General features: G+C 31.4%; 4 protein-coding genes across 4 annotated transcripts; 2 read left to right on the top strand and 2 right to left on the bottom strand.

Moving 5' to 3' along the window:
* Positions 1-1,749: 1,749 nt before the first annotated feature.
* EIN_058650 (hypothetical protein) lies at positions 1,750-2,637 on the top strand (the record flags this gene model as incomplete). The annotated part of the gene is made up of 1 exon (XM_004260133.1): positions 1,750-2,637. One exon carries the CDS (start codon positions 1,750-1,752, stop codon positions 2,635-2,637), a length of 888 nt encoding a protein of 295 aa, XP_004260181.1.
* A 2,144-nt stretch (positions 2,638-4,781) lies between these two features.
* Positions 4,782-5,356, bottom strand: EIN_058640 (hypothetical protein; the record flags this gene model as incomplete). Its single annotated transcript, XM_004260132.1, has 2 exons — positions 4,782-5,190; positions 5,226-5,356. The coding sequence occupies 2 exons, from the start codon at positions 5,354-5,356 to the stop codon at positions 4,782-4,784; spliced, it is 540 nt and encodes a 179-aa protein (XP_004260180.1).
* Positions 5,357-5,540: 184 nt separating this feature from the next.
* EIN_058630 (hypothetical protein) lies at positions 5,541-6,344 on the bottom strand (the record flags this gene model as incomplete). Its single annotated transcript, XM_004260131.1, has 1 exon — positions 5,541-6,344. The coding sequence occupies one exon, from the start codon at positions 6,342-6,344 to the stop codon at positions 5,541-5,543; it is 804 nt and encodes a 267-aa protein (XP_004260179.1).
* Positions 6,345-8,124: 1,780 nt separating this feature from the next.
* On the top strand, positions 8,125-12,249 carry EIN_058620 (protein serine/threonine kinase, putative; the record flags this gene model as incomplete). The annotated part of the gene is made up of 1 exon (XM_004260130.1): positions 8,125-12,249. One exon carries the CDS (start codon positions 8,125-8,127, stop codon positions 12,247-12,249), a length of 4,125 nt encoding a protein of 1,374 aa, XP_004260178.1.
* Positions 12,250-12,372: the final 123 nt, after the last annotated feature.

The following is a 12,372-nucleotide window of genomic DNA, read 5'->3' as shown; positions in this document are numbered from 1 at the left end:
GCAAATTTACAAAACTGTCGTTCGCTTTTAAAGAAGACATTCTTCTTTTAAGCCTACCAAATATCCCCAAATCAAGAACTTGAAGGAAATGAGAAGCATGTGGAGTTAATCTAACAAGAGTTATGTTATTTTCAGCGAGTAACAATTCAATAATCGAGGAACTGTGGCTTTTTGCATTATCCCACACTAGACAAGCTCTAAGATCGGACATTTTTATTTCAATTCCAAGCGCATTCATTTCATTTTTAATTTCAACACGTTTTCTATTAATATAATCAAGCAGAACAGTTCTAATCCAGTCTTCACAAATTTCACGCGTAATGAATCCAGACACACTGTATCGGAATAAAACATTATTTTCCGTTAGTCCATTACACCTATATTCATTTGGAATAGAACAAACGGGCAAAATAACAGTTGGTTTCAGAGTTGAACCATCAGTAACAACTGTGGCAATTAAAGTGCAATGTCGTTCATCCCTCTCTTGTCGACAATACACAAATTTCATTTCATAATTCATTGGAACAAAACAGTGTCCATCCTTAGAATCTGCTCTTGGAATGTAACCCATTTCATCCATGTTAACAACAAGACCAGAAAAACAATTATCTACACTATTTTGGAGAGTCAAAAAGTAATTTAACACATCATTGGGATTTACATCGAATCGTTTTTCTGCAAGTTGTTTGCACGTTACAAGTTTTAACCCATGTCTTTCTGCCCAACGAATTGAAGATTCTTTTGTGGTATTCAAGTTGCATTCATCAACAAAAAGACTCCAAACATAATCTGTTGTTACTGCTTTGTTTTTTAGTAATCTTCTGGATATTTTAGAACAAAGTATATCAGATTGTTTAAAAGAAATGTTATATTTACTTTTAGATTCATTACATGTATAACACACTTCTTCTTCTTGTTTAATAACAGCGGAAATTCTTGGCTCATTCACTTTGAAAATTTTTGCCAGATCTTTTTGAATTATTTTCAGTCTCAGAAAACCATCCAAAACATTGATATTGTAGTATGGGTTGATAACACTTATAAACACTTTTGCGGATTCCAAACTTTCCATATTTTTATTGAACACCTTAATATTTTTATAAGCAATATAAATTTGTAACCGTTTATATTGACTATGGCAAAATTCTTTTTGTTTTAACAGAAACAGCACAAACAAATAACACAATGAATCTGATACATCCAAAGAATTTGCCGAATCGTCGAAAGCCATCGCAGGTGCAGGTTTGGTCTTTTTGTTTTCTGGTATTGTCCAGGTAAGTGTATTTGTACTGCATTTTTCCATTAATAGTTGATTTTCAGTTCACCTTTAATCTATTTTGACAATGTTTTAGAATAAAGTAAATTTATAGTTAATTTTGAAATACTTTCAATATAAAGAAAAAAATGACAAATTGAAACATAATCTAAAATCATAATTTCTAAAAACCATAAAATGGTTTCTTTAGACCATTTGTCGTAAATTTACACCTTTTAGCGGGTGACTATACAACTTTTTTTTTATTTAAATTATTAAAAACTATATAAATTATTAATTTTTTCTTTTATAACAAAAACTAAGAAAAAAATCAGTTTGGTTTATAATTTATATCAAATATAAAAATGTTATTATTATTAATTTAATTTTATCACCTTATCAAACGGTTTTCTTGTTGGTGAAAAAAAAAATTCAAACCCAATTAAATTCAAACTATTTCAATTAACTTTAAAAATAAGAACTTAAAAAATTTAATGAATAACTTTGTTTGGGGTGGAAACACATCCGCTTTAGGAAATGGTACCCAACAAGCAAACACAAACAACACGTTTAGTGGTTTAAGTGCTTCAATGTCTCTATTTGGTAATGGACAAAACAATGATCCAATTTCAGGACAACAACAAAGCACAAACCCTGTTTTAAATACACCCACTACCTCTTCTTTAGGTTTAAAACTTGATTTGCAGCCAAACGAGTTACCTGGTTTTAAAACACCTTTTCTCAGCGGAGTTACAGCGACAGAACCAATACAACAACCCACACAACAACAACCTGCAATTAATCTAATTTCTCAAATGAACACAAAACATGAAGCACCACAAGAACCACATCTTGTGGAAAAGAAAGAGGAGAAACCTCTTCAAATTGAGAGGGTTGTGATTCCATCTGTAAGTGAGTTGAGAAATGAGAGCGATGTCTCGGCTTTTGTTGAGAAGTACAAGGCGGCAATTTCGCAGAAGATCGAAGGAATGAAGCGAGTGTGTGGTGATATCACTGAGAGAAATAACGAAGCAGCCCAATCGCAGGCTCAAATTGCGCAATCGCTTGATGCAGCGGAGAATATGGCGAATGAGATTGACGCATACCTCGACGGAGTTATCGCGGAACAAATGGCATTTGAGCAAATGCTATTGAATGTAGAAACTGAGTTAGTTGGGCTGAAAGGAGAGAAGACACGAAGTGAGGCCACCAAAGATATCGAGGAGATCAAGATGAAGGTGTTGGCGATTGAGGAGAGTACAAAAGAAATCGACACAAAGGTCAAAGAGAAATTAGAAAAGAAAGATAAATCGCTTGCTCATGTTAAAAAGATGATGGAGGAAAATAACAAAATGCTCGACATGGTCGAAGAAACCCTCTAATCTCTGTGATTGATTTTTTTAATGTTTTTTTCTCTTTGGTCTTTTTAATTTGGTACTTTTAATTAATAATTTTTATTATTTATTTTTTATTATCTTTTAAAATAAGATTTTTTTTTAATTAAAAAATACAATTATAAAAAATCTATATTGAGGATTGATTGTTTAACTTGGATTTTTTATTAATAAAAACGGGAAATAGTTATTATCAAATTTAAAATTTGTTTTTAATGATTTTTTTTAAATGTAAAAAATAGTAACAATGTTAAAATACAGATAATAACAATTAATTACTATTTTAAACTATAATAACATTAATTTATTTTACATTTAATTAATATTCTGTTGATAAAAAAACAAAAGTTTTAAGAAGATAAAAAATGATTGTTTACAATTCAAAAAAAATTCATAAATTTTGAATCTAATTCCATTTTTTGTATTATTTAACCCTTCCAGTACCAGGAATTTCCAAAAAATGTATACTTAATATAATCTTATTCATTTTGAGTGTATTTTAGAGTAAATAAATGCAAAAAACGCTTTAAACTTTTAACAACCATGGAAAATACCAGGAAACAAAATTATTAGTAAAAATAATTTAAAATGTTATAATTTAATAGTAAATTATAACCTAAAATCGTATTTTTATTGAAAAAAGGTTCACTTTTTTCAACGAGGGAGACTTGAAGATTTATCTGATTATTCTCTTTTCAAGTTGAAAAAGTTTTTGTTTTTATATCAAAAAAATAGTATAGTATATTAAACTAAACACAATAATAATCTTTACGAAAAGGAGTTTCAGAAGGTAATAATGAATTATATAACTTTTCAATTTGAATATTTATTATTGAAAAACAAGGGATACGTCATTCCTTGAATATTCAGAAAAGCGATTACATCAAACAAAACACTGTGATCTCATAATTATTTTTTTATCTTTTTTGTAATTCAGTGAAAAATAAAATAATTCGAGTTTGTCAAAAAAGAGTAAAATATAAAACTGAAAAAATAAGAAGAAAATACACTTTTGTGAAAATCACATTTTTTAGTTTTTTATTATTCAATAAACAATAAAAACCTTTAAATTTAATAATAAATGAATAAGATTGATTTTTAATAGTCAGACACATCAGTTTGAATAGAAAAAGAGTCATAAACAACTCAAGGAGTAAAATAAAGACAGTAAAACCAAAATTTGTCTTAAATGATCATTACACCTTGTTTATTTAATTTCGTGTGTCTTCCAGTTGTGAGTAATAAAGATATGACTTTTTCAAAAAAAGACAAATGTATTATGAATACAGAGAGCAAATTTTTCTATATGATTGGAAAGACAAGTATTTGTTTGTTATTATAAAACAAATGGTAACATATAATCTGTTTTGTCTGATTATTTTTTTTTGTTTTGGCATTTGTTTTTTGAAAATGCATTTTTGGGATGAAAATCAAAACCAGAAAATTAATAAAAACGAAAGATTTACTGATAAACGGTGTATACTTTATGTATATACTTATAATATAGTGACTCTTATCAACCAGATTTTGTATTCTATTCACCCACTTTCACAATATATAGCTATTTGAAGTGAATATACTGTTTGTTGTTTGTGGCGTTTATACAGGGATACACAATAAAAACTAACCAACAAATAGATTCACAATTCTTTTATTTTGAATTGATATACCAACTCAGTAGAGTGATGCTATCCTTACAAATATAAAATCAATGATAAAGCATACAAAAACGAAGAAGCAGGGTGATGTGAGTCAGAGATTTGGAAATTATGTAATCACATCATTTATTTGTATTATATTATAGTAAAAAATTAGTATAATAATAATAATTTTATAAAAAAAGCAAAGCCCCTCCCCTATAAATATGTAAAAAAACGTTTTGAATATTGTACGATACACAGAAATGATTTTCAGAGATCACAAAAGAAACAGAAAAATAACAAAGAAAATAGATAGATTATTAACTATAATAAAACCTATAAAACCAAAGAAGTAATTTACTCCATTTCCATCAATAACTCTGTCAATTCATTGAGGAAATTCAATCTGTCCACCTTATCGTGGTGATGATGATATACCTTGTAGGCATTGAGGGCAGCGATGTCAAGTAAATCATAAAGTATTCTCACATTTTATCTTGAAGTGCGCTTTCTACAAGTGTAAGTATGTATCATCTGATCTGCACTATCAACACCTTCCATTGTCGCATTGTATTGTTTTATCACATTTGGTTTGTGTACACTCACAAGTTTGCCATCCTTTCCCCTCACTTGCTCCTGAACTGTGTACAACTCTTTAGCATTATGCATCGTCGTCATAATGAGCACCAACTTCTTCTTTTCGTTATAGTAAGAAACCAATTTGCATACACCCTTTGTACACACTTCCGTTGAATCTGCCTCTCTTGTAGTAGCCTTCTTATCATCATTGGGGTCATAATGTTTGATTTGTTTGGCTTCTTCTGGTACCTCAACTCTGTTTTTTCGCACAGTCCCAAGCAATGTTGAACCATATTGAGCCAAATAATGTGCCAATCTTAAGCTACAGAAAAGTTGTCACATACAACTGTCACAAACTTTCCCATACACAGTTGCGGAGCTACCATATCTATCGTCACCTGAAATCCTTTATTTTCTTCCTTCTTGTCGCACTTTCCACAGTACATCTGTAGGTTTATAATCATACCACTTTCACAATCACAGCACATCTTTTGTTATTCATTGAACATATTATCAAACACAATATTAACAACAAGTCAATTACCGATGTATATGTCTCAACACCGTGAATCTCCGACTTCATTGATTATTCTTACAACAAAAAAAACAAACCCAAAACTTGATGCCGTAACGCTGAGGTTTGGACTTGATGAATACCTTTGCCCATATCTTTCACTTGAATGCGCAAAGGTGTTCATCAACCGATAGTGTGGTGCTCGGTGTAAAGTATTTGTTGTTCACTAAGTTGTGAATAAAAGCTTCCAACACTTCCCAAATTTTGCCAAACTTGTCATTCGAGTTTGGCGTGTTTGATGCTTTGATTAACCCCTTTTCTATAGTCTCTTCATCATTTACTTTTTGTCTCACTTCAACATCCTTTTTTAGCTTCTCTTCGGTCAGGTCAACAGGATGTTTTTTGACCCACTCATCACAACTCAAATAGTCTTCTTCTTCAGTCTCTTCTTTATTCTCTGGATTTTCCTCTTCATCGGATGCACTGTCCTCACTCTCTTCTTCATCACCTATAAAACAACTCTCTTTCTCAACTTCATCCGGAAGAGTTGTGACATCGTAAGTCTCGATGTTGGCATTGATAAGTTGAAAAACATTTCTGGGCATAGCTTTACCATAAATATTTGGTTTCCCGTGTTTTTCGTTCCAAAGCTTGGAAATTGGATTCTTTATGTCGTGGTGTGCTCCCATATATAGTAAAATGCCGAAATATCGTATAATGTCTATTTTTGTTATTTGGGGTTTACCTTTTTTTCCTGATAATTTGGCGTTGGTAAATGCTGTTATTTTTTCGACTAAATTTTCGTCAAAAAACCCAAAAAACAAGTCAGAAGCAGTCGAAATACAAAATTCTGCTTTATAGTCAGCACCCACCTTCGCAACCTTCCTTTTGAACTTTTTCTTTTCTTTGTTGATGGGACCCATTGCTTTCCACTTGTTGTCACCAACAATCAAGTCTTCCATGTGATAAGAACGAGTTTGGATGTTTTTTTTTGAAAAACATCAATGTTGGTATAATGGTTTTATAATTGTTTAATTATTATATTATATAATTCAAATCAAATCAATGAAAATATATTATAATAATATTTAAAACAAAATAACATTCATTATACTTTATAAAAATACTATAAAATAAAAATAAATATAAACAACAACCCTGAAAGTTGAACTGAAAAATAATATGGAAATAACACTAAAAGGATGACATAACATAAACATGTTAACGAAGAATGGGTAAATGTATACACAAGCATGCAAATACAACTTTTTGTACTCAAATGTAATAGTTTGTTTATAGTTTCTATGTGCTCTGTCAGATACTAACAAACAGATTCGTAATTCTCAAAAATGTACGTGTAAACTATTCATAATGTTTGTTTTTGAGTAAATTTTAATTATCAATAATAATGAGGGGGTAAAATTCTGCAGTGTTTCATGAATATACACAGTTAAATATACACACAAAAAACATATTTGAACAAATACATTTAGTAGATAATGAGTGAAAAGAACAACTTTTATTTGCTTTGGACTGATGTTTGTTGAAGTTTATTTATTTTCATTTTATATATACTTGTTATGATGTAACATCTTTTGTCTATAACCAAAATAAACGATAAAAGCGTCGAAAACGAAATTATATAACAGAAATGAAGAAGAGTGATATGATGATACACTAAAGGGACAAAAAGAAAAGTGAAAATGTTCAATGAATTAGCAAGTAACACACATAACCCCACATAAGAGTTCAACGAATAAACTATACTTTTTAATTTAAACCAATTATTTTAATTCATCGTTTTAGTTGTCATTATAGTAAATATATAATAATAAAACTATACAATATGAACTGTAAACTACAATTTTTAAATTCTTTTTCGTATCTTCGAAACATTTGGCATTTTTAACACTTGTTATACTTTTTGAATTATTTTTTTATTATAAACAACAAGAAATTGTTACACTCGATACAAAATTGCCACTCACTTATTCGGTTTTTCTGTTGTTTTGATAAAAAAATGACGGTTATTTGTTTATACATTATTTTTATTGGCTTTAATGAACTATAAAATAATAATTTTCCTGTCAACTTTTCAGAATTTTGGAATTGGGTTTTGTTTTTTTAAAAATTTTTGAAAAAAATAAAAATTAAATTTTGTTGATTTCTGGTACTGGAAGGGTTAGTAAATTAATTTCAAAATAAAGCATAAAGTGGTTTATAATTAAAAGTATTTAACTTATAGAACAATCGAAAATTATTAAAAAATTTATTATTCAGAAACTTAATAGTTTTATATAAAAATTAAATAACAATTGAAAAGTTTTATCTAATCCATTCAAAAAAACAATATTTAGGTATCAAATATACCCAATCAAATGTTTTTTAATTTATAACGGACGAATAAAAGACAAAAATAGATGAAATAAGTAGAACAAAATGGTTAAAACAATTATTTTAATAAAAAGATTTTTATTTTCTCAGTAATTGTACTCTATAAAAAAATCAAAGTAAAGAAAATTTTCAAGATTTGAGATATGACATAACAATTCACTGGATAAATCCAAAAAAGTGAGTGAAATGTTGAGGACTTTGTATGTTGTACTACTCTGTTTCACGTTGGGACGATCGGAATGCCCTGCACAAGATAAAAACAGTAAAGCGCTGATTAAATCAACGACACTTGAGATAATAGACACATGCAGCTACAAGACCGTTGAAATTTCTTCGTCAAAGGTAACCATGATTGGAGATGTATCGTTGATTGCTAGCTCAAGTTTTTTTATGTACACAGGTGCTTCATTGATGTTGACAAACACGTCACGAGTAGAAGTTAAAGGGGGGTTGACAATGTCTAACTCAATGTTGAATTTGGATGACTCTTCCAATTTTTCAACAACAATTCCTGATGGCTATTTAAATGATATTAGTGCAAGTAAGATTAATATATTCAAAACAGCAAGCTTTGTTACAGCCAATTCTATGTCGATTTCCAGTTCAACCATTGTTATTGAGGATAATGCAACAATGACATGTCAACAAGGAATAAATGTGATATCGTACTCGGTTTTTAATATGTCGAAGAATACCAAAATGAATGTTCTAAATAATTTTAATATCAACGAAGAAACACAATTCAATATGAAAGACAACTCAAATATAACAATACAAACTTTTAATAACATTGGTGGGTCTGATGCCGTGTTAAGACTGTATGACAACTCTTCTTTTTTAGTGACAGATATGATTAGTATTTCTTTAGTATCCATTTACTTGTCGGGAGATTCGGTCTTCAGTTGTGCTGATACAGTATCAATGACACAAATAACGTTGGAATTTACAGATAACTCAATACTTTCAATGAAATCACTTGGAATACATTACGGATCCAATGTCTCTTTAAATGGAAATTCGAAACTAATATGCGAAGAAAAACTTGTCATTGACAAAGCTGATTATCAAACAATACCAATTGTTCAACTAAGTAGTAACACACAAAGATTTGTTATCGAGTCAAGCTCGTTTTCCATCTATGCGAATTTTAGCGTAGACGAAAAGTCATCAATAAAAACTGGTGGATTTAATGCAGATAACACATGGCTAACACCATGTATATTCACAATTTCTTCAAACCGAAACATTCATCACCTTCCACTATTATTTATTAATGGACAAATTACCAATTTCAATAGAGTGACCCTCAAAAACACAACTTCATTCGATTTTTTTGCTTCCGAGACAAACATCACTATTTCACTACCAACTGGATTTACTTTACTTGCAGAAAAACGATTGCTACGATATGGAAAGAGTACCAATATATTTTGTCATATAAATAACACTGTTTTGACACCAAAAAGTTTTTTGGAGAGTTACTGCCCAAGAGACAACTCTTTTATAACGCCGTTGGACACTTTGGAAGGGATTTCTTTCATTTTATCATCTCTTAAAACTTCTTTAAAAAGTGCTTATGACACCAACGAAGAAAATGTAATATATATTGGTGATTATGCTTTTTCAATGGTTCTTGTTGAACACTTCGCATTTTCAATTGTCTCGGATAAATTGGTCACAATAACTACGAACGCACTGAAGTCGAGTATATTTGTAAATTCCAACAATGGTTTCATTTATAACCAAGTGAAGTGTTATTATGGCGCTTTTGTTGGCAACAAATTTACGTGTTTGTCTTATATGAATTGTGAGGGTGGCTATAATGAAAATCACGTGTGTGTTCCGTGCAAGAGAGAGGGATGTCAGAGATGTTTCAGATATGATGGTGAATGCATCGAATGTAATTCCACGTATTATCTCAATGAAGGGTATTGCAAACCACAAACCAATTGTGCGCTTGTTAGAAATAGATTTTGTGGGATATGTAAAACGGGGTATGTCATTACGGGGAATGGGTGTGAACCTATTGGAATAGACGGATGTGCTGTAAGGCACAACACTGGTGGGTGCATGTTATGTGATTATTCTAAGAATTTGATGAACATCAACAAAACATGTGAAGCTACAAAAGATCAAGTTCTGACTCATAGTGAATATTATATAACTTCATGCAAATCCGGGTTTTACACAAATGGAGATGAGTGTATTTCGTGTACATCACAAGAACCAAAAAGTGAATTTTGTGAAAACAAAAAAACGACAAAGTGCGATACAAAAAGCGAGTTTTATTCAAGCACGATATGTGAAACTAAAAGTTGCGAGAATGTCACTAATAGTGTACATGATAGTAACGGAAGATGTTCAAATAAAGAAAATTGTGCATTAACAAACAATGACAAGTGTGTTGAATGTGAAAATGGACTTATTCTCTACGACCAAGAAATTTGTAAATCGACACTTGAAGGGGGGTGTGCGACGGGTAATGTATCGGGATGTAACCGGTGTGAGTTGGATTACTACTACTCGTATTTGACACGGAGTTGCCACAAATGTGAGTCCCCTTGTGAAACTTGTTATGGCAATTCTTCATTTTGTTTGAGTTGTGAAACGGGGTACTTCATCAACGACAACGCGTGTACATCTGACCACGAACTTCGCGCGAAATGTCAACTCATTGTTTTGACTGGATGTATAGAATGCATACATGGTTATTACAGAAATGGTCTTGATTGTAAAAAGTGTGATGCGCAGTGTGAGACATGTGTTGTTTCTGGGAGTTGTGTGACTTGCCATGAGAACTATTACAGGACTCTTGAAGGTGAATGTTTGCTTCAAAGTAGTATTATAGGATGTGCGGTTGATGTCACAACAAATGGGTGTAATAAATGTATTAAAGGGTATTACACGTACAAACAGAACCAATGTGCGAAGTGTCGAGATGAGTGTCCACAATGCGCAGACGAGAAAATGTGTCTTTCTTGTATTGAGGAATATGTTTTAGTGGACCACAATTGTGTGATGTACACATCGATTCGGGAGTGTACTGAATCCAAAGACTCAAAATGTGTTAAATGTTCATTTTGGAATGCTCCAGATTCAAGCGGGACGTATTGTGATAAGAGTCCGGTGTGGTGGGTTATAGTAATTGTTGTTATCGTTGCATTAGTGATACTAATTGTTGTATTCACTGTATTTGCTTTGGTGGCGTTTCTTCTGTCGCATCTAACAAAAAAGAAGAAAACCGAAGAGAAAGTGACTGTTTTTAACATGAAAAAGGCAAACATTTCATTCACAACACTACGAGGTGGTGTCGTGGTTAATATGACAGAAATAAACTTCAATGAAGACACCGAAGAAATTCCAGTGAACACCGAAACGCGGCAGATTTTTTGTGTTGGAAATTCCGAGGAACGCACCATGAAAGTGCAATTTTCGACAAAGATGAATGAACAGAAATACTCACTGAAAGTGACACCACCTGTGGTTGTACTGAAGAAAGGCTATGCGTGTGAATTTGAGTTGTTTATAACACCAAACTTTACCACGACGATCGACAGTACAATCGCTATTGTTTCGAAGTCATACACAACTGGAGCAGAGACCATTAATAACATTAGTATCAAAGCATTCACAATGTTATCGACTCGACTTGACCCTTCAGAACTTCTAGAATGTAAGAAAATAGGAGAAGGTTCTTTTGGTATTGTCTATCGTGGCAAATACAGAAACAGTGATGTTGCAATAAAGAAAATGAAACTGTCTGCAGACATTGATGAAAACGGGATATTTGAATTTGAGAATGAGGTGAACATGCTCGACAAATTTCGGTGTGACTATATCGTCCATTTCTTTGGAGCAGTGTTTGTTTCAAGCGAGATGTGTATGGTCACCGAATTTGCAGAGTATGGAAGTCTTCAAGATTTGATACACAAAAAACACGTTCAAGACATCAACATGAAACTTCGAATAAAATTTGTATTAGACGCATCGAAGGGGTTACTTTATTTACACGAGAATGGGATATTACACAGAGACATTAAACCAGACAATGTCTTAATTGTATCTATGGACTATAATCATAAGTGCAATGGTAAGTTGACTGACTTTGGAAGTAGTCGAAATGTGAATATGTTAATGACTAATATGACATTCACTAAAGGTATTGGAACACCATCATACATGGCTCCTGAAGTAATGAATCAAGAGAAATATAAAAAGAATGCTGATATATACTCATTTGCCATGACGATGTATGAATGCTTCTCATGGTCTGTGGCTTACCCTCCAGAGGTTTTTAAATTCCCATGGAAAATAGCAGAGTTTGTGAGTGCAGGAAAAAGCCTTGAGAAAAGAGGTGATATGACAAGTAAAGAATATGAGCTAGTGTCGGAAACTTGGTGTCACAACCCTCTTCAAAGACTTGAAATAAACGAAGTCGTTTTAAAACTCGAAGAGATGTTTGTGAATGAGTAATTCACTGTTTTTTATTGATCAAACACGAGATATATTGTAATATATTATACTAATTATATTATATATTATATATATATATTATTTATTATTATAGAATAGATAAATATATTAAGTGAAGGGGAA

This window comes from Entamoeba invadens, assembly GCF_000330505.1.
Source record: "Entamoeba invadens IP1 unplaced genomic scaffold scaff_1105074726711, whole genome shotgun sequence".
Taxonomy (NCBI): domain Eukaryota; phylum Evosea; order Mastigamoebida; family Endamoebidae; genus Entamoeba; species Entamoeba invadens.
The sequence above is the reverse complement of the archived record's forward strand: the minus strand, read 5'-3'. Positions and strand labels throughout refer to the sequence as shown.